Genomic DNA, 20,063 nt, shown 5'->3' on the forward strand with positions numbered 1-20,063 from the left:
TATTTTACAAAGAAAAAGAGAGAAAAAAAAAAACCCTAATTCTCTCTTCTTTATGGCTCCTTCCTCCCCCACCTGATTTTCTTTACTTTTTTTGTCATCTTTGGTTGGAATTTATTAATGAAATTGGTAAACAACTACGACTTTTCCATGAGAGGATGCATTTTTTTAAATCACAGAAATTTATATGAAGGATGTGTATTTTTATTAAAAGATATTATAAAAGATGCGACTATTTGAATGACCTTAAATAGTTTGTAAACATAAACAGTCTTTATTATTATTTTTTTTGTATAAAAAGAAATTCTCTCAAATTTCTCCTTCTCTGGACAATTGCTCTAGTGTTTGTTGAGGATTGTGGTTGAAGTTTTGCATTTACTTATTAGTAATTCGTCTTATTTTTAGAGACAAATTTTCGAGATATCTTAACACTATACAAAGAAGGAATTTTTTTTTTTAAAAAAACAACCCTACACCTAATCAAATTCTTATGTCCTTAATTTCTCCTTTTTTTTTTCTTTTAAATAAATTTCTCCCTATTTTGTTTAACATCTCTATTATTCCCTTTCATAAATCTATATTAAATATTTTTTTCCTAAAAAAATCTCAATCTTCTTTCGAAGAAGGGTTAAAATCCTACATTAACCGACATATAGTTATTGTTATGAATAACTTAAAAATCAACCAACATTAGCTAGCTTTTCCCCGAGAGACCATTAGCCAGGTTTAATTAAATTATAAAGAATAAATTAAAAATTATAAAATCATAAGAATTAAAATTGAGATTGAGTTCAAAATATTGAAATTATTGATACTGCTTTACAACCGAGTTCACAGGTCGATCACGAGCTGTCGAAGTGCTCACAAGTAAACCTACACAGGGAACAAACATTCTGACGCCCAAGTCAGTTGCAAGCTCAAGCTGTTCAGGTTGTTCTCAGAGGAAATAATGCACCTGAATGATGGGGTGGAGTGTCCCTTTTATAGGTAGGTGAGGGAGACAAAGTCGTTTGACTGTTACGACCAGCGGTTACGATTGTCGGGTCCCCAAATCGGTGCTCGATCCTGAGGTCGAATTCCTCATATCGGTAGCTGTATTCCATTTCATCTCAACTCGTTATGAATCATGTCGTCAGGTACTGGGTCCAATCTGAAATGAAACTAGTACGAACGAAGTTTGTGCTTACACGTGTCGAGTCTGATTTTGACCACCAACAGAAATCAAATTAAAACTTTTAAAATTACGAGATTAAACTAAATCCAAATTATAACACTCAATTTGTTGTTTAAATGTATATTATTTTTTAGTTTACATACATCTTACCTTGAAATCAAAGACAAATTTTGCATCCATTGTCTAGTTTCACCTTCAAATTTACAACCAACAAAAAGTAGAATATCTCTGGACATCCTTTCCAAAAGAGCGAATCTTTTTAAAAGATTATGGTCCCAATCTAGTTGGAGCTTGCAAGAGAGCATTTCTTTCTAGAATAATATTACAAATAACATTATAATAAATTTATGTGTATTAAATTAAATATCAAACTAACAATTAACTCCAATTTGACAAAGTTTTTGTTCTTAACTTTTTATTTTCTAAAAATTTAATTAAGTTGGTTTACCTACCATTTCTTCAATCTCACTTTTCACTCTTTTTAAATATATTTTGAATTGTATAATAAAGTAGAGGTTAAATTACAAGTTTGGTCCTTTGCAATTTCAGGTTGTATTTATTTAATTTTTTTTTTAGTTTAAGAAGCTTCTAAAAAATCATTAAACTTTCAAAATTGTATCTATACTTTAAAATATTTATGAAAGACTTCTAATTTTATGTTTAATAAGTGTTTGTCGTTAACCATCAATTTAAAATTTACGTAGTATGTTGATAAAATTATTTAAAGCTTTGGAATTTCGATCTTTGGACTAGCTCAAGTGTTTGATGGGCGGATAAAGAAGTGAGGTAAAATTAATGATAAGAATCTATTAGATACTTAGAAACAAGTTGGAAGATCAAACTTATAATTTAATATAAATATAAATTTATTTAGTTATTAGACTTTATGATAATATTTGCAATTCCTATATGAGCTAAACCGGAACATCAAATTTTGTGATGGAATATAAACCATTTAAATTTGAATTTAAATAGATGATTTCTAAAATTTGACCAATGGCATTGCGACATCTAATCAGCATTTCTTTTCAAATTTTATTAGTCGTATTATTCAAAGATTTAACACTTTCCTTTTTATATGATTATAGTATATCAATTAATCAAATCTTTTAAAATTTCACATCAAATATTAAGGCTAATGATGAAAAATGCTGAAGGATTATGAAGTTTCACTAGTACTTGAAACACTTTTAGACATTTTTAATAGATAAAAGATTATGGTATACAATATACATGATTAACTATAGGAACTTGAATAACTCTATCATCTATAATAAGCACGTTAAATAAGGGCGAAGCCAGAAATTTACATTAGGATGAAAACGTTTAAATATTAATTTTCTTATCTATATTTTTTAATTGAAAACAAACAAGAGAGGGGCGATTGTCTCCTCCTCTTTCCTTTTATGTTGATGATATATGTTGAAGAAAGAATAAAAGTACGAATTTCTACAAGTAATATTAGACTATTAAAAAAAAGTGTTTGAGATTGTCCTTGATGAACGATTTGAAAACCTATTGATTCTAATCGTGCGAGATGAAAGTCTCATGCATGGTTTTGAAAGAAAGAAGTGAGGAATCCTCTTTTCTACTCTAACTCTCCTATTCTAGTCGTTGCCTAACTCTCGTTACTTTGAAAGTAGCTACTTCAGCTTCAACTTCTCGAAGTTTCGATAATCCTTTTTATTTTTCATCAAATGAATGACATCTTTTGATGTTTGCTTGCCTTATTCCAGCTCAGAATGCCTAATGCCTATTTTATCTATTTCTAGAAGCCAACCCTTCGGGTCTCGCTTTTGGCGCAGGGAGCCAAGTGTTCTGCTAGACATCCAGGCCTAGGAGCTCCAAAAGCCTTTGTTTTAGTATTGAGTAGTATTAAAATAGCTAAGTTGACAAAAGTGAACATCCCCTCTTCTTTTATTGTTTTATAGTCGCGAAGCAATGAAACAAAAGTTACTATTCAATGCGAGACAAGAAGTGCATAATAGATCAAGAACATGATGAGTTGTCTTGTAATAAAATCCGTCGTTGCTAATACTTTCCACTCAATTCCTTCTTTCATAACCCGAGACTGAACGTAAACGTCCGAGAAAGACAAAAAGTGGAAATTGAAAAGAAAAAGGAAAAAGGTGAAAGAGAGCATATAATATAAAAAAGTTGGATTGAAGAAGGGTGAAGGAGGGATATGTGGGGGCGAAGAAGAGGTAGTGACTTAACAGAAACACTCACATGTTGCATTAAATTAAGGTTTTGAGGCAAAAGGGACCGCAGGCGCAGCCCATGTGAGTTGTAATCCATTGGGTGGCACCACCACTTACAACCACCAGCAGCTCAGCTCAGTTCAGTTCATATCTGACCATTTTCCCACACACTCTTTATCAACATCTTTTTATGATCTTGAGGTTAGAAATAAATGTTGGGGCCATGGAAGTGGGTTGGTCCAAGTCTAGGATTGAAGTTTGGGAGAAGTTCACTATAAGTCCAAAATGAATAGACTCAAAAATTAGTGGACGTTGTGAAATTTACGGTCACGCCCAAGTTTCATAGCTTTAAGTATGCTATCTCGATCATGACTTTCCTAGAGAAAAAGTCATTCTTTTTTTGGCCAGTTGTGGATGAAGAGGAATTCGAACTCTCGACACCGTGAGATACAGACTCCACCTCTTTATTGAATTTGTTCCTGGCGTACCCTAAAAAAAGGAATCTTTCCTCTCTCCCACCACGAGTGAACCACCCTTGTTGGGTGTTCGAGCTGATTTTAGAATAGTTACAACGTTTAGTGTATAGGACTGTAACATTCCAAATCAGCCTCTTTTTTGAAAATTTTTTATTAAGAAAGTTCTAAGGATCAAAATATTCCCTATTTTGCTTTCTCAAAAGTCAAAGAACAATACATTCGGGCTTCTGCCAACTCCTTCGAGCTGTTGATTTCCAATTGCAGAGTAATTTCAGGCAGCACAGTTGATCTGATTTCCATTGATGTTCATCAAAGTGAGAGCTGTTTGGAAATTCAAGCAGCATAGCTCTCTTCCATACATTGGTTGTTCATGGATGTGCCTGTGAGTTGAGAGCTCTTTACTTATCCTCCAACTTCATGAGTTTCTTCTTCCCCATTACTGCAAACCAATCACAGACAAGAATGAAGAGTGATCAATTATGAACCTGCAAGAAGCTTACAAAAAGATGCTCCGATTAGTAATAATGTAGGGAGGCGAGTCATCTCGGAGGTATTTTAGAACCTCGAAGAGAAGCAACAAATGAAATAATATCCCAAATCTAGAAAGGTTCTTTGTACTCCTCTTGGAATAGTCTTCTATTTCTTTCGAACAACAACTCGTACATGATCACTTCGGAAGCGATAAGTTAAAGGACGTTAGCTTTTTGTTCGAGAAAATAACTCTAAGTATCGAGTAGAGGCTCTCCTTAACCGAACTGGTCTCGAGAGATACCAAAACATTTCCACCACAATCCACATTTGGCTTGAGACGGAAAAATTAATCATGATATATTTCACTTCAGGTACAAACATCTCCTGAAAACTTGCAGACATGGTTGCTAAATCTGTATCTATTGCAATTTTGAGAACTTTGTAATTACAGCCTATTCTAACTTTCAATATTACTAAGGATATTGAAGTGACAAATCAAGATTGTACAAAGAGTGAGTTGAAAGATCTGAAGGACCAAACAAGATCTTTGCAAGTTCTTATGATAATAATGAATTGACTAAGGTCAATGGTTAGGTGGCTTCTCTATTCTTCCCCTGTACTTAATAGAACATGGTGTGGCTTTTTTCTGATTACCAAGGCACTGAACTTTCCATCGAAGTTGAAGAAAGAAACCTCAGATACAAGATGGGTTAGCAAGATAAATAGTTTCTATCTCGTTGCAATTTCGAAAACTTACCATCAATGAGAAAGTAGATTCGCCTCAATTTGTTGTCTCAACTACAATATCACCAATGTCAAGGTCTACAAGGGTTTCCTTCCCAAATAGTGTGAATCCCACCGTTACCTGCATGAAGGAAATCAAATTAAAATTCATTTGCTCTCTTCTATGTAGCAATCTCTAAAACGATCAATTATGGTTAAAAAAAAAATAATAAAAAAGCTCTCAAATGCTTCTTAACGGGTCCTGAGCACAAAAACAATTATAGTCTAGAAGAAAACAGCATACCTTTCCACTTTTACGGTTCAGCTTCTTAAGAGAGCCTTCAAATTCTGCGAAAGTCCCGGATGCCACCCGAACAGTTGACCCAGGAGACAAAGCATTAACGGCTTTTTTCAATCTTCCTTTGGGCTTTGTAGCAGTAGTACCATTTGTATCTAAGTCAGTCTTGTGTATGGTAGAGTTTGGAGCTTTCTCTTGCTCTTTCTCAAGAAAATCCTGGTCATGTCTTTCTTGCTCTTCCTTTGCCTCTTTGAAGATTGCTTCCATATCAGCTTCAGATACTGGCTTTGGTTTGTTTATCTGTCGTTTCCTGTGTATTGCGCAAACTATCAGAATAACAGACTAACTGAGAACGATAAGACATATTCAAAATAGGAAAAGATGACATTTTTAAAAATTCGGAACCTGAAACTTCAATCCAAAATTATTCCAAAAAATTTTATAATTCAGATTTTTAGACTTAGTTTTGTGCCATAGACCTAGACACCAAAATCCTTCAGTTTTAGACTATTAAGGCATATAAATATCATAACCCCAAATGGCCAATGCAGTTCCCTCATTCCCTTTCTGCAGTTTCTTTACAATTTCTGAGTAGAATTATCTCCTAACCTAAAGAAGAAATAGTTGCTTAGCTGCTTTAACATAGAATAAAACAACATAAACGACTCACGTATTCCCGACCTTCGCGCCAACAAAGCCTCCAACTCCATCACACTCTCGAATGAAGTCATGTATCTCCTTGTTCATGATACACCTTATAAATACAGATCCAGGAAAAACAGCTCTTGGTTTAACCATGTAAGTACCGTTCTTTAGTCGCCTCTTCTCCTGGACTGATGGGTAATATATCTGCAATCCAACTTTAAGAAATTGAGCTATTGATACACATGGTCTCATCTCAAACAATTCATCCCAGCTAGAAAAATGATTCCCGTTGATTTATTCTTTATCAGGTTGATACCTTCGTTTCTGGAATTTAATGTAAAGTTTAACAAAAGGAATATTTCAAGATCTTCATAACCTATTATTTTTTCTTTTGACTCTTTTACTTAAATCCTTCCTTCTCTTAATCTAAATACTACATTGTAGAGAAATTTACCAATTTCAGCACTGATGAACTCAAGCTAGTGAAATAGTATTCACTCATTCCATTAAGTTTCAGAACAATGGAACTCAGTAGATTTATATTTCGAGTTCTGTTAATGAATTTCAAGAAAATTCATGGAAAATTAACGCAACACACCAGCCCCAGAAACTAAAAACCTAGAAATCAAACAGTCGAATGCAGAAATTTCACCTTGAAATCGAGGTCGGGGTAGTTCCTAGCAAGAGAACGGGCGAGGCGTTCGACAATTTCCTGACCTCTAACGCGAGCGACCCTCATAACCCACCATTGAGGGCCCAATTTAGCGAGGTAATCGAGGTTGAGCTTCTCAGTCCAAGAGGCAAATTCCTTCTTCGGCTTCTTACAGAGCCTCTCTTCCACTTCTTCTCTCCAATTGGTAGTGGTTTTAATCTCTCTTCTCTCATTCCTCAGCCTCCTCCTCTCCCGGGCCGACAGCTGCTGGACATCGTCGGCGGCGGCGGTTTCGAGGGCGGCGGAGATGGATAATTGGGTGCATTTGGAAGAGGAGAGAGAGAAGGAAAGGGCAGGGAAAGAGGAAGAGCGGAGAGAAATTGAACTCCACGGCAGAAGCCCAAAGGCCATGTTCTTTGCAGAAATCGGTTTTCCGACTACTGGCTCGGCTCCGGAGTCACCGGTGACGAAAACGCCGATGAGTGGTCGTTATTGCAACTCCCATTGTCGTTTGGTGGAGAAGAAGATAATTTGGTTGCGAGCCGATCTGTCGGCATTGCGGGGCCGCGGGCTAATGGCGGATGGAGAATCGGGGTACATCTTATTGGGCCCGGCTTTACAGTTGGAGCCCATATGAAAGAGAACCACTCCAGGCCCAAATAAGAAATCAATTGAAATGAAAAAAATGGGGAATCAAAATGAAAATTTTAATATTGCGTTTACTAAAACTATAAAACTATTTTGGAATTGGAGTAGAAAATGTAGTATATTAGGGTTGATTTAGTTTACTAACACTTAGGGTGGTAAATTAATTTAAGTTATATGTAGAAAGAAAGTAGAGATAAAAGGAAAGTATTGAAAGATAAAAAAGACGTGAGATTTACAATTTTAAGGATTAGATGGGGATACTTGGGTTTTAAGTACTTAAGCCAGTTGAGCTATATTCAAGTCGGTAATTTTTCGAATTAGTTAAAGATTATTTCTCAAAAAATATATATTTTTTTTCATTTAATTGATTTTGTATTTGATTATCATATATACCTTTTAAAATATGTTGTGTTTCAAGAGTTTGGATTCTCCTGTATTGCATTCTTGTGATTAAGAAGTCCATTTTTACTTTTTACAAGTGACAAAAAACCCATGAAACATCCTTAAAAATCAAGATTGCAATTTTCTCTAAAAAAGAATTATAACAAATTTTTAAATATATATGGTAAACAGATTATCTCCAACAATTTCCATCACTGCATTGGTGTCCAAAAATATTGGAATAATTGGAGAAAATTCAACTTTCTGATGCCATAATCTTGGATTACCTACAATGAGAAAATTAGAGACAGATATATATTGAAGAAAGAACATTGAGAAAGAAAATGATTTCTCCTCCAACCTCATTCTCTGTTTCAAATCAAGCCAAAAACTTTTGCAATTTCTCCACTTCCTCTGAGCTCCCAATGAATATTGGTGTGCGTTGGTGAATCTGTCCAATAACACAACATTAGATCAAAATTTACATTTACATCCCATAGCATCCACAATTTTGTTACTATGAAACAAACCAATGACATTAACATCATTCATATCATCAGCATTACCTTCGCGGGTTCGATGTCAAGTATTCTCCGATGACCATCTATCGCCTTCCCTCCCGCCTGTTCGATCAGATAGCTCATCGGCGCGCACTCGTACAACAACCTAAGGTTGCCATTTTTGTTGTTCGCATTTGCAGGGTTTCCATAGATACCTCCAACAAGCAACATTCTATGGATTTCGCCGACCAGGCAGCCGATGTAGCGGCCGGAGTAGGACTTGCCAGAGGACGTCGGTTGTCGGAGATGATCGATGTAGTTCTTCAGCTTGTCGTCCCAAAGATCATAGTTGCCTTCATTGAAAGAGTAGATCTTTCCCAAGGTTGGTATCTTGATGTTGTTATGAGTTAAGACAAATTCACCATAGGAAGGGTCCAAAGTGAAGGCAAAAACTCCTTTTCCAATGGAGATTGTGAAGACAACTGAGCTTGAATAGAGGCAGTAACCAGCTGCTAATAGGTTGTTTCCAGGTTGACATACATTCATGATGCATTTTTGTTCTTCTTGATTAAGCTGTACCAATGCAAAGACATTAATATATGGCTATTATCAATCCAACCTACTAAAATTGTTGTTATCTATTCACCGCTTAGAAAGGAGAGAAAAGAGAGATTTTTTCTTCTTTCAAAACTCAACTTTCAATGATAGTCGGTAAGAAGATACCTACTAATATATTAGTAAGTATTATTCAAACAAAAGTACATTACAAATCAGAAGTAATAAAATTGCGAAAATCGGGCCAGTCAAAACGTTTTCTATATCCATGCTGAAAATAAAAGCAAGAAAGGAGAGCTTAAAGATTAAGAAATAAGGCTTATGTTTGTATAACTTAAAAATTAAGAAATGATGCTTGTTTTAGTTAACTGAATGTGTGCTACCTAAACTTGAAAGTTATAAGGGCCACCTTTAGTTAAATTAAAAAAATTGGTGCAAAAGATTTTGAAAATGGTATGTATTTAGTCCCTATAAATATATATATATATATTTTTTTTTTTTTGATAGGTTATGAAGTTTTACTTTTAATTTTGTTTAAAATATCATCGAATTCAGAAGCATAACACTTATGCCACCAAATAGATAGATTAATAAAAAATTATAGTCAGAGTTATAGACAAATTAAAAATTTTATATACAAAACAAACAAACAATCTTGAAGGTTTATAGACCCATTTAAAGATTTTTTAAAATACAAGGTGAGTTATGATGACTTTTTAATTTAAACGCTCTTTAAACATACTTTTTTTTTTTTTTGTTAAAACACTGTTTTTTCTCTTTTTTTATATATAAAAATAGCTCTATTGAAATACTTGTTTATGTTAATTACATTTTCAAGTAATTTTAGTCACTAGTTTCTTAGGCTGGGTATATCTAAAAGTGAATGTACCCTACAAATGCTAAATTAGATTTTAAAGTGATTATCAGTGAATCACTTTTTGAATGATGAACTTTAAGAATATTCGATTAATTTGAAATTAATTTTTATTTAAAAGAAAAAAACAATTGGCCTCCAAAGCCATTTAAGAAGTTAATCCAAACCTAAATTTCTCAAAATGGCGGATAAAAGCAGAGTTGCAGAGAGCCTTATTAACAATGGCAGACTCTCTCGAGAGACAATTAATATGAGGAAGAAGATGAAGATGAAATTACCGGAGAATCATCTTCAATGTCGAAGAGGCATTGCTTATCAGGCGCATAAATCCCAAAGATGGAACCAGTGGTCAAGGCAGTGTCGATATTGGCAGAGCCATCAATGGGATCAAACACCACCACGTAGTTTCCAGAGTAGGTTTCTTCCACAGCAACTGGTACGTCTTCTTCCTCCGAGGCTATGATCCCCGTGCGCCCGCTCGATCTCAGGCAGTTGCAGAACAGCTGAAAAATTTCCCCATATTATAGATTTAGGGCTTTTTTCTCCCCCGATTTCCCCTGTTTCCAAACAGCAAAAGGATTTAATTAACCAAACCACCTCGTTGGAGATGACGTCGAGTTTCTTCTGGTCCTCGCCCTGGACGTTGATGGTGCCGTGGCCGCCGGTGAGGTTGATAATGCTGGATCTCTGCAGCAGCGAGGCGATCTGCTTGCAGGCTAAGGAAATGCTGGAGAGGACGATGGTGAGTTCCGCGTCGATTTGGCCCGATTGTTCTTGCTTCAGCAGCCATGTGGTTAGGTTTTCGACGTCGAATCCGCGTCGGGTCGGGTTCTTGGGTCGGGTATCCGGCTGGGTCGTCCCCAAGCTCACGGCTCTGGTCGGGGACTTGGCCGGCGGGATGCCGGAGAAGCTGTATGGGCGGCGAGTGCAGAAATTGGAAGAGGGGAAAGCGCCGGAGCTGGAGAAGAGAGTGCGTTGTGGAGGAGAAGAAATCGCGCGAACCATTCTCTCTCTCTCTCTTCTCTCTGTCTTCTCTGTGTCTGTTTGTTGGGGTTTTGCTGTGGCTTATCTCTTTGTGAAACAATTGTGTGATTCTGATTCGCCAAAGTGAACAGTTTATCTCAGTAACCGGTAACGACCATCGTCTGATTCATCATTCAAATTCGACACATGAAAGAATCTTTCAACATTTGGAGTCGAACTAGAGGAATTAATTAGTAAGGTATGGCATATTTTATTTTTTTAAAGTTTGATTTTAGAAATGGTTTTTTTTAATCATAAATCTTTAGGTTGCTACTTGCTAGGTTTTAATTCTTATTTTGATTTGAGTTTGCTCATGTTGAGTGATCTCATTTATGCATTGAAGAAATGAAAATATTATTTATATATATAATAATGGTTTTCTTTTTCACTTCCTTGGACTAAACTACACTTAATCTTAACCAAAAAGCCAAGAAAGGTATCTCCCTTGGGCTTAGACTAAACTATAATATGTTTAACCTTCAAAATCTCTAGAATGTCTAATTATTTATGATAATTACATTTTAAATGTTTTGAAAGTAATGCAAATGGTTCAAAGCTAGTAAAACTAGAATATTTCTTTTGAATTTAAGGTTCTCAACATTTTAAAATTAAATTTACTCATTTTGATATAGTTAAGTTGTAAGTACAGCTCATAGTAATGGAAGTTATCTCATAAAAAGTAAGGATCACATGGAGGAATGAACCAATTGGCTTGGTTAGAAACAAATTTTTCCAAGTATATTTGGTGCGATCATAATTTATGAAAATCAATCGAGGAGGTTGATTTATTATGTTGCTTTGAAGGTGTTTAGTCCTACGTCTCAATCCCTTTATATCTGCATGGCACAAGCACGAGCTAAAGTTATTAATTGGGTATGGATTAGCTTTTTCAGGTGGAAGAAAATATGAATTGCACAATGCCTCAAATTTTATTCAGCATTGAAATGAACTTTATACAAGAATACAAATAATATATACCTTATTCTTCATCTCAAATCAACCAAAATCAAGCTAAATACTTCTCCACTTTCTCCACTTCTTCCACGCTCCCAATATACAGAGGCACACGTTGATGGATCTATTCCACAACACAAAATCAGAAAAAAAAAAATAAAACTTCAGTCAAACTTAGCCTTATTGAAATCACTACTAGACCCAAAAACATTCGAACTCAGAATTTTCATGTTAAATAATCACTAGATTCAGAATTTCAAGGGGATGGATCATAGTATATTTGTTCTTAAAGCTATATGGATTAGAAAAACTAACCTCTGTTGGTTGGATGTCAAGAATTCTCTGATGGCCATCAGAGCCTTTGCCTCCAGCTTGTTCCACAATGAAACTCATGGGTGCACACTCGTACAAAAGTCTCAGCTTCCCATTCTTGCTCTTCTTGTCTCTGGGGTACCCATAAATGCCACCATAAAGCAAGGTTCTGTGGAAGTCACCCACCAAACTACCAATATATCTAGCAGAGTATGGCTTCCCACTGGGGCCAGGATCCTTCAAATCATCAATGTACTTCTTCAATTTATCATCCCACAGCTGATAATTCCCTTCATTGAAGGCATAAATCTTCCCAGCCTTGGGAATTTTGATGTCCTCTTGCGTCAGCACAAATTCCCCGTACATTGGGTCTAAAGTAAACGCAAATACGCCATTTCCGAGCGTGAGCACGAAGATTATGGAGCTTGAGTACATACAATAGCCGGCGGCGAGGAGGTTGCTTCCTGGCTGGCACACATTCACCACGCACCTCAGTTCTGTCGAGCTCAGCTGTTCCTTGGCATTTTATCGAACAGTTAGAGGGCATGACGGGGTGGCCCAAGCTTTGCAGGGAAGTCGGGGGGAAATGTTTATGGAAAGAAGAGTGTGGGGATTAAGAAACATACAGTGGAATCGTCGCTGATGTCAGCGAAGCACTCGTCGTTTGGGCTGTAGATGCCGAAGATGGAACCGGTGGAGACGGCAGCGTCGATGTTGGAGGAGCCGTCGAGTGGGTCGAATACGACGATGTAGTTGCCGGAGTAGCTCTCTTCTACGGCTACTGGCACGTCTTCTTCCTCCGATGCTATAATCCCTGTTCGCCCGCTTGATCTCAAGCAATTGGAGAACACCTTTGGCAGTGTACTTGGCTTGTTAGAGCATAACTCTGGATGGGAGATTGAATTTATCCCAACAAATTTCAAATTTCATTTTGTTTCTACACATTTTTAAATATGGTTTATTAAACATACAACAAAGCAGGACGATACCTTAATCACTGAGTTAATATTCGCATCTCAACCAATATTGTACGCATTTAGTGTTGTTATACATCTTGGAAGTCTAATTATTTATTTGTTAAAAGCAAACGAAAATCAATAAACCAAGAGTATTTATATGATTCTTCCACCACTAAGCTACTCGAGTCCGTTGTGATTTTTCAAATCATTATTTTAACGATTAAGATGAATATTTATAGGATTATTTTTTGTTTTTTTAGTTTTTGTGCAGGAGTGAAAGTTTTGCAACCTGTTGAGACTATTGACGCTAACTTGATCTCTTACCTTCATAATTTCACCACTAAAAAATACTACATATTACATGTTTTTTTAACCCAAAATGTAAATCCTAATTCTTCTAAACTTACTCAGATATTTATTAAGAAAATCATAAGATTATTAATGAGAAATGATATAGATGTCATATTGTTGTTATATAGACAATATCCGTAGATTATTGTTCTATAAACTTTATCTCTGGTAGTTTCAGAACAGAGTACGAACTACGAATCTACGATTACGAACCTCATTGGAGACGACGTCGAGCTTCTTCTGGTCCTCTCCTTGAACATTGACGGCGCCCTGAACTCCGGTCAAGTTCGAAATGCTAGCCCTCTGCACCAGCGACGCGATTTGCTTGCACGCCATCGAAATGCTCGAAAGCACAATCGTCAATTCCGCGTCGATCACTCCGGCCTGCTCCTGCTTCAGCAGCCAATTCGTCAGCGTCTCAATCTGAAACGTGCTTTTCTTCTTCGTCTCCGCCTCTTTCGCCGCCCCTACCGCCGCGCACCGGATTGCAGCGCCGCCGTGCCTTCTCTTGCTACGGCATGGAGGATGAACGGCGGGCTTAGAGCCAGATGAAACGGAGAGGTGGAATGGAGAGAGACGAGAGAGAGAGCGACAGACTACTGGTGATGAGAGATGGCGCGGCGATGTCGTCGCTGTGGCGGAAGCCATTGATTCTTCTTCTTCTTCTTCTTCTTCTTCTTCTTCTTCTTCTTCTTCTCCTCTTCCTCTTCTTCTTCTTCTGCTTTCGCCTCTGTTCAGTTCTCTCCTCTGGCGCTTGGGTTCTGAATTTGATTGATTTTGTTTCACAGTTTCAATTGAGGGAATTTGTGAGGTTCGCAACCGTCGAGGCGATATTGGGTCCCACTTTATCTCGCGCTCTTTTTTGTGATCATGCTTTATTGGGAGTCCAATATGAGATTGATCCATTTAGCTGGATTGATTCTAATATGGGCTTTATTGGGCCCATTTGAAAGCCCAATAATTTCCAAAACTTAAGGGTAAATATAGCCAGTTTTTGAATTGGTAAATTGTTGATTTTCTTGAATAATGGTAATTTGTGATTAACCTATATATTGATTAGCTATATTAGCCATGGTATATCATTGGGTCACATGTAATGGTTATTTCTTTTATAATATTTTATATAAATTATACTCAACTTAATTATATAGCTATTGTCTAATAAAAATATAAGTTGAAAACAAATTCCAATGGGAGATTGGAGAGGAAAAAATCAAAGAAGAAAATTTCATAATGGTTAAGGTCTTTTGCAATCTTCCACCCATCGTACTCGTTAATGCAATTTTAACCAAATTTAATTGGTCACACATGGATCGAAATGTATAGAGTTTTCTCACATTAATGATTATTCTTCCCTAAAAAATTATTAAAGTTAAATTTCAACTCTTGAAATCGTCTTCTTCGAAAGAATATTTAAGTAAGACTTTTTACGTGTGATAAACGAAAACGATAGAAAATTATATTTTTGTTTTGTTCACAATGTGGTTGAAACTAATCCATTATTGATCACTCAAGTCATTTTATGTATATTACATTAGGATTTATTCATGGACTTTTTCATTCTTTAGCTATAATAAGGAGGTTACTCTGTTTTGGTTAGCTTACTCTATTTTTGTTTTATGAAGTGGTAAAAGTTAAATCGCAATAATAATTCAAATTTGTATACCATTTGCCTTTTTTACTTTTCCAATACCTTGTAATTAATTCTCTTTGTCCCTTTAGAAAGTTATTGGAGGTTGAAAACGATTTGGTTGGCAGTTTTAACCCATGAAATATATGAAAGTAAATTATAAAGATGTAGCTTAGACTATTATTAGAAACATATATCAAAATTTTGAACTTGCATCCAGAGATAACCATATTGTGATAGAACATTCAATACTTGTTTATCTTATTTATTCAACTTGATCCACTTCTCTTATTGTAATTACTATAAAAATTCTTGTTAGGTCAATTTTTGAATCGGAATCCCATTTGAATTGGTTTTGATATGATATCAATATTTAAACATTGTAGGTCCCTTATTTTTAATTTTTTTCCTAATATGAATATCAAAATTTAACCTGATTTTCTTCGCATAATTATAAATCTACACAAATATAAATTTATTAAACTTAATTGTACTACCATTAAAATTGATTCTCACTTATTACATAATAATTTACCTCAAGTGAGAATTAAAAAATTTAAACTAATCCTTTACCCTATACTTAAGTAGGCTGAATTATTACGTAACTTGATACATCTTAAAATGACTACAACATAGAACAATTATTGTATTTGTTAATTTATATTCAAACTTAAATTAACTATAAAATATAATAATAATTTTTCTTCAAATTTTAGGAACTTTGTCGACAATTTCTCTAGCATTTGGGAAGATCGTGCGGCGGCGGAGGCAGCCTTGACGACGGAGCTGGTCCGTTCTCGACTTCAAACCCCATGGCTAATCCCCACGGTAGGTGGACATCCAGGTGGCAGTGCATCAGCCATACACCTGTTAAATTCAATACATCCTAAACCGTTAAAAAAAATACTAATCACGGACTGGTAATATTATCAATAAAAAAGAAGTTTAGTCATAAATTAGGTTATATCTACAATCCATCTATTCCAAAACTATATTTTAAAAAATTTCAAATAAATTTCTAAACTTATCCTTTTTGTGTCTAATAAATAATAAATTTCTATCACAAAGGTAGCAATTCATTAAACATAAAATTAAAAGTCGAAAACTTTATTAGATCATGCTAATTACATAGCATTTTAAAATTTTATTAAAGTAATTTTGTTTTTAAGTTGAGACTAAATTATTAAACTTATCACTTGAAGTTTGTTTTTAGTATAATATGAGAGTAGAAATAATTCAAACTTTCAACTTTTTTTTTTATATAAAAATGATATATGTTTTAATCGGTTCAACTATAAAGACTCAAAATTTTAACTTTAAAAAACATTGTGTTCTTTTTAAATTTACAAAATAACCATTTCCATCTTTTAACTTTCAAGATATCAATTTTAATCCTCAAACTTAAAAAAAAAAACAATTATTTTGGTAATTGTTATTCGTTTACCATTTAATATATCCAGACTTAGTCCACTATGTAATTAACATGCACAATATTCTAGTTAAAATAAAGATACAGACCTTAATGATTATCTTTAAACTTCAAAGGTTAAAATCACAAATTAGGTACCAAAATAGGATAAATATTCTCTTATCTAAAAAAAATAAAATGAATGTGAAAAAATTTAAGGGAGTAAAATTAAAAAAGAAAAGAATGAGGACCTGGATTGTTGGCTTGGAACCGGATGACAGCCCAACCGCCGACGGGGACGGCGACGGTGTTCCGGATCTGCGGGTTATAGAAATTGAACTTCTTCGGGTCGTTAATCGGGTCGTAATTTCCGAATCCCTGAGCCAGAACATGGAAGTTAAATCGATGGAGATGCAATGGGTGATTCCCCATCGCAATAAATGCAGTGTTCTGCAGAACCATCTCCACCGTCGAATTGAACTTCAATTTCTTCACCTTCGTGGCCTTCGGCGCGAAGATCAACGGACTCTCCACAGAAATATTCGGATTCGTGTAATCGAATTCAACCGGCGGCCGATCGGGAAAATCCGCCGTATAAACGCCCTCCACCCGGTGGAAAAACGCCTCCAACATCGACAATCCGGCGTCGTTTGGGATCACGAACGACACGTTGTTCATACTCGCAGAGAGCCGCTGCCCGTTCGGACCGCCGCAAGGCCGGTTCGGCTCTTCGCACGGGGCCAGGTTCACACCGAACGTGACGAACATGTGCTCGTCCACGTGGCGGGCACTGGGACCCAGTGGCGGGCCCCCGCGAGGGCGGTTATGTTGGTGAAGAATCTGTGCGCCGTCGGCGTGTCGTTGAACGCCGGTAAGACCGGCATCCGGGGAGTGGCGGACGGCGAGGCGCCGTCGTAGATGACGACGGCGCGTGTGATGGAGTTTGGGAATGGGATCGGCGGGCGGAGATCGGAGTAGGGGCTGGCGGCCATGTAGTAGGAGCCGATGGGCTGGTCGGCTTTGACGAGGACGTCGGTGGTCTGGCCGGGGGCGAGAACGATGACGTCGGTGACGTAAGGGTCGGTGTACATGGCGTCGACGGCGACAACTGTCATTTTGTGATTGGCCAACTTGAAGAACAGTTGGTTGTTGAGTGCAGCGTTGATTACTTGAAGCAAGTATGTCTTTTTGGGCACCATCTTCAGTTGATAGGTTTCTAAAAATAGGAATCGAAAAACTGGTTTAATGGGATTACATATATATATATATATATATATTTGACAATTTAGTCTTTCAATTTAGCGTCTCCACTTCTAAAAGTTTCAATATTATTTAAGCTTAATTTCAATTTAATTTGTTTCAATAATTTTAAAAATTTCAACTTTATGATCTTTATAATTTATGTTCTATATCATATGAATATCTTGACAATTTTTTTTTATTGGATGGGTAGATGACAATTTGGAGTATATTTAATTAGTAAGAGTTTGACCAAATTATTAAGATAAAAATGAAAGTTTAAAACTCTGTATGGATCAAATAAAAATTAAAAAAATGGCAATCAAATTCTTTTAAAACTAAGTCAAATCACATTTTCACAAACCGTTTGGAAAATAAATATTTTTTTTTCAATTATTTTAAAAAAGAAGACGAGGAAAAGTGATATTTTTCCAATATTTTCTAAAAAAAACGTTGGGAGTATCTTTTCCTGCATTTTGTCCAACTAAATGTGACTCCCGAAGTTTCTAAGGGTTTTGCCGATGCATTAGAAAAAACCTTATTTGTTGCAGTATTGATACACTTTAGAAATTATGAAAAAGGAAGATAGGTTTCTGAGGATATAAAAGACAGTTTGAAAATAATCAATAAATTTAAATCACCACCAACAAATTAAAATTTTTAAAATAAGAAGCATCACTACTATTATTATTAATTTTTGTTGAGGTCACATCACTACTAAATTAAAACTTTAAGATTTGCAGGACGAATTGAAAATTAAAGTTTTGATTACAATTTACAAGGAAACTAAACCTACAGTGGAAAAATAAGATTTTATAAATTTTTTTGAATAGTGGAAATTATGCATGCGCCTAAAATTTGTATGGGTGGAATATTTTACTTACGATTTTGCGAGCAAGGGTAGAGATTTCCGGGGAGGGCATTAATGGTGTAGGCGTCGGAGTTATTCGGACCGGCGCCGGTAGCGAGACCTCCCTCTTCAACCTCAACGACGTTGGCGTTCCACCACTCTCCGAGCAAGATCGGAATCTGCCTGTAAGGTTTCGGGAAGGGCAACGGTCGGCCGGACTTGGGGGCGATGAGGAGGGCGCCGTGGACGGTGGCGCGTAGCCAAGACGAGTGCGCGTGCCACCACAGAGTCCCCTCTTGTCCGGTGATCTTGAATCTGTACGTGTAGTTTTCGCCGGACCGTATCGGACATTGCGTTACGTTCTCCGGCCCGTCGGCCCACGCGCTGAGCAGCTGGAAAACCCCATGCCTGACCAATTACAGATCATCGGAATAGTTAAAAGAAAAAAATATGGCAATGATCAGACATCAACGAATAATCAAAGGTGGTTTTGGTTGGTATTAATTTAAAAAATTGTTCTAATAATATATTTATAAGCTAGAAATAGTTACCATTAAATATAGTTTAATCTAAACTTTATTAATTAATTAATTAATATATTTTGTGAATTTTACATAATTTAGAATACGATTATATTTTGTTAAAGCGAGCAATAGTTCAGCGGTAATTGACATCGTGTCAATTTTGATAATTTGGATAACAAAATTCGAAAACAATTTAAAAAAACGCATTTTCCAAATTTTGTTCAACGAGATCAATCAATTTGATGAAAACAAAAAATAGATTCAGAATTTCTAATCAAACAAACTAAATTAATTTAGAATAATTTACCAGTGGATGGTTAAATCGTAAGGGGACTTGTTGAAGACGTGGACGACCAGAACGTCGCCGTCTTGAGCGTGAATGGTTGGACCCGGGAATTTCCGTTGACGGCCGTTATAACTTGGTCACGGCAGAGCCGGCGGACGGTCATGTCTTGCACCTATACAAGTAGAGAGAGAATAAGCATTAGTTAAAAAAAAAAAATATATATATATATATTTTGAAATATTCATCTCGATAATATTCACTTCTGATATGCATGCAAAAGAAATCATAGAATTTTTTATGTATATCAAGAGGCTGTTTGGACAAATAGTTTTACGTTTTGTTTTCAAAACTGTGTTTAAATTTTTGTTATTGAAATAATAGTTAATGTTATTGGAAGAGTTAAAAATCATTTTACGTAAGTTCATTTGTCAATACAATCAAAGAAAATATGGAAAATAAGAAAATTTATTTAAAGAAAGTTATCTAAATGTATTTTCACAGACAATTTTCTAAAATTTATTGAAGCATTTACATAAATAAGATAACATAAATATCTATTTTCAAATATAGCCAGAAATATAAAATTTTCAAAAAGGACATAATTCAAATCATCAAACTCAAATATGTAATAAAAAAGGTACACACTAAAATTAGTCAAATTTATGCTATATTAACAAAAAAAGAGAGGAAAAATTGCAATATTTTTTAAAATACCTATCAAAATTATTTTAAGAATTTGAAGTTTTATCATAAAAAGTTGCCCGAACTTGAACCTAATTCAAATAAGGTTCAAGTTTGACAACTTTTTAGCAGGATTCATTCATTCAAAGAAAACTACAAATTAGAACAATAATATTATTCTATGAGTAAAAAAATATTTTGAAAACAATTTCAAAAGAAGGTGAACAAGTTCGACTTTCAAGAAGAAAAGA

At 35.5% G+C, this 20,063-nt stretch overlaps 4 protein-coding genes across 6 annotated transcripts; all 4 read right to left on the reverse strand.

Moving 5' to 3' along the window:
* Positions 1–3,820: 3,820 nt before the first annotated feature.
* Positions 3,821–7,718, reverse strand: PTAC13 (plastid transcriptionally active 13). The gene is made up of 5 exons (XM_022295897.2): positions 6,638–7,718; positions 6,011–6,189; positions 5,347–5,650; positions 5,077–5,184; positions 3,821–4,287 (listed from the first exon to the last, which is right to left on the reverse strand). Exons 1-4 carry the CDS (start codon positions 7,046–7,048, stop codon positions 5,101–5,103), a joined length of 978 nt encoding a protein of 325 aa, XP_022151589.1. The 5' UTR covers positions 7,049–7,718; the 3' UTR covers positions 3,821–4,287; positions 5,077–5,100.
* A 141-nt stretch (positions 7,719–7,859) lies between these two features.
* Positions 7,860–10,689, reverse strand: LOC111019417 (fructose-1,6-bisphosphatase, chloroplastic). Of its 2 annotated transcripts, XM_022295795.2 has the most exons (5): positions 10,193–10,689; positions 9,874–10,098; positions 8,233–8,739; positions 8,028–8,117; positions 7,860–7,953 (listed from the first exon to the last, which is right to left on the reverse strand). In XM_022295795.2, exons 1-4 carry the CDS (start codon positions 10,598–10,600, stop codon positions 8,046–8,048), a joined length of 1,212 nt encoding a protein of 403 aa, XP_022151487.1. In that variant the 5' UTR covers positions 10,601–10,689; the 3' UTR covers positions 7,860–7,953; positions 8,028–8,045. The 2 variants fall into 2 exon arrangements, with proteins under 2 accessions (XP_022151487.1, XP_022151486.1); XM_022295794.2 differs by having other exon boundaries at positions 7,903–8,117.
* Positions 10,690–11,274: 585 nt separating this feature from the next.
* Positions 11,275–13,970, reverse strand: LOC111019410 (fructose-1,6-bisphosphatase, chloroplastic). Of its 2 annotated transcripts, none has more exons than XM_088119252.1 (5): positions 13,408–13,970; positions 12,511–12,735; positions 11,888–12,400; positions 11,597–11,696; positions 11,275–11,454 (listed from the first exon to the last, which is right to left on the reverse strand). In XM_088119252.1, the coding sequence occupies exons 1-4, from the start codon at positions 13,840–13,842 to the stop codon at positions 11,625–11,627; spliced, it is 1,245 nt and encodes a 414-aa protein (XP_087975378.1). In that variant the 5' UTR covers positions 13,843–13,970; the 3' UTR covers positions 11,275–11,454; positions 11,597–11,624. The 2 variants fall into 2 exon arrangements, with proteins under 2 accessions (XP_087975378.1, XP_022151478.1); XM_022295786.2 differs by having other exon boundaries at positions 11,888–12,394; positions 13,408–13,968.
* Positions 13,971–15,379: 1,409 nt separating this feature from the next.
* Positions 15,380–18,729, reverse strand: LOC111019442 (laccase-7). The gene is made up of 3 exons (XM_022295824.2): positions 18,356–18,729; positions 16,484–17,448; positions 15,380–15,691 (listed from the first exon to the last, which is right to left on the reverse strand). Exons 2-3 carry the CDS (start codon positions 16,998–17,000, stop codon positions 15,561–15,563), a joined length of 648 nt encoding a protein of 215 aa, XP_022151516.2. The 5' UTR covers positions 17,001–17,448; positions 18,356–18,729; the 3' UTR covers positions 15,380–15,560.
* Between the last annotated feature and the right edge of the window lie 1,334 nt (positions 18,730–20,063).

Source organism: Momordica charantia (assembly GCF_013281855.1).
Source record: "Momordica charantia cultivar OHB3-1 chromosome 1 unlocalized genomic scaffold, Mcharantia_2.0 BLBB01000001.1, whole genome shotgun sequence".
Classification (NCBI taxonomy): Eukaryota; Viridiplantae; Streptophyta; class Magnoliopsida; order Cucurbitales; family Cucurbitaceae; genus Momordica; species Momordica charantia.

What these genes read in the sequence shown, in the direction of transcription:
- PTAC13 (XM_022295897.2), bottom strand. Translation starts at nt 7,048, where the DNA reads ATGGCCTTTGGGCTTCTGCCGTGGAGTTCAATTTCTCTCCGCTCTTCC. An exon ending in ACCCCGACCTCGATTTCAAG is followed by an intron (nt 6,190 to 6,637) that starts GTGAAATTTCTG and finishes GTTGGATTGCAG; the next exon opens with ATATATTACCCATCAGTCCA. An exon ending in GGCGCGAAGGTCGGGAATAC is followed by an intron (nt 5,651 to 6,010) that starts GTGAGTCGTTTA and finishes CGCAATACACAG; the next exon opens with GAAACGACAGATAAACAAAC.
- LOC111019417 (XM_022295795.2), bottom strand. Translation starts at nt 10,600, where the DNA reads ATGGTTCGCGCGATTTCTTCTCCTCCACAACGCACTCTCTTCTCCAGC. An exon ending in TCGACGTCATCTCCAACGAG is followed by an intron (nt 10,099 to 10,192) that starts GTGGTTTGGTTA and finishes GAAATTTTTCAG; the next exon opens with CTGTTCTGCAACTGCCTGAG. An exon ending in TTGACATCGAACCCGCGAAG is followed by an intron (nt 8,118 to 8,232) that starts GTAATGCTGATG and finishes GTTATTGGACAG; the next exon opens with ATTCACCAACGCACACCAAT.
- LOC111019410 (XM_088119252.1), bottom strand. Translation starts at nt 13,842, where the DNA reads ATGGCTTCCGCCACAGCGACGACATCGCCGCGCCATCTCTCATCACCA. An exon ending in TCGACGTCGTCTCCAATGAG is followed by an intron (nt 12,736 to 13,407) that starts GTTCGTAATCGT and finishes ACACTGCCAAAG; the next exon opens with GTGTTCTCCAATTGCTTGAG. An exon ending in TTGACATCCAACCAACAGAG is followed by an intron (nt 11,697 to 11,887) that starts GTTAGTTTTTCT and finishes GTTGTGGAATAG; the next exon opens with ATCCATCAACGTGTGCCTCT.
- LOC111019442 (XM_022295824.2), bottom strand. Translation starts at nt 17,000, where the DNA reads ATGTTCGTCACGTTCGGTGTGAACCTGGCCCCGTGCGAAGAGCCGAAC. An exon ending in GTTCCAAGCCAACAATCCAG is followed by an intron (nt 15,692 to 16,483) that starts GTCCTCATTCTT and finishes TGAATTTAACAG; the next exon opens with GTGTATGGCTGATGCACTGC.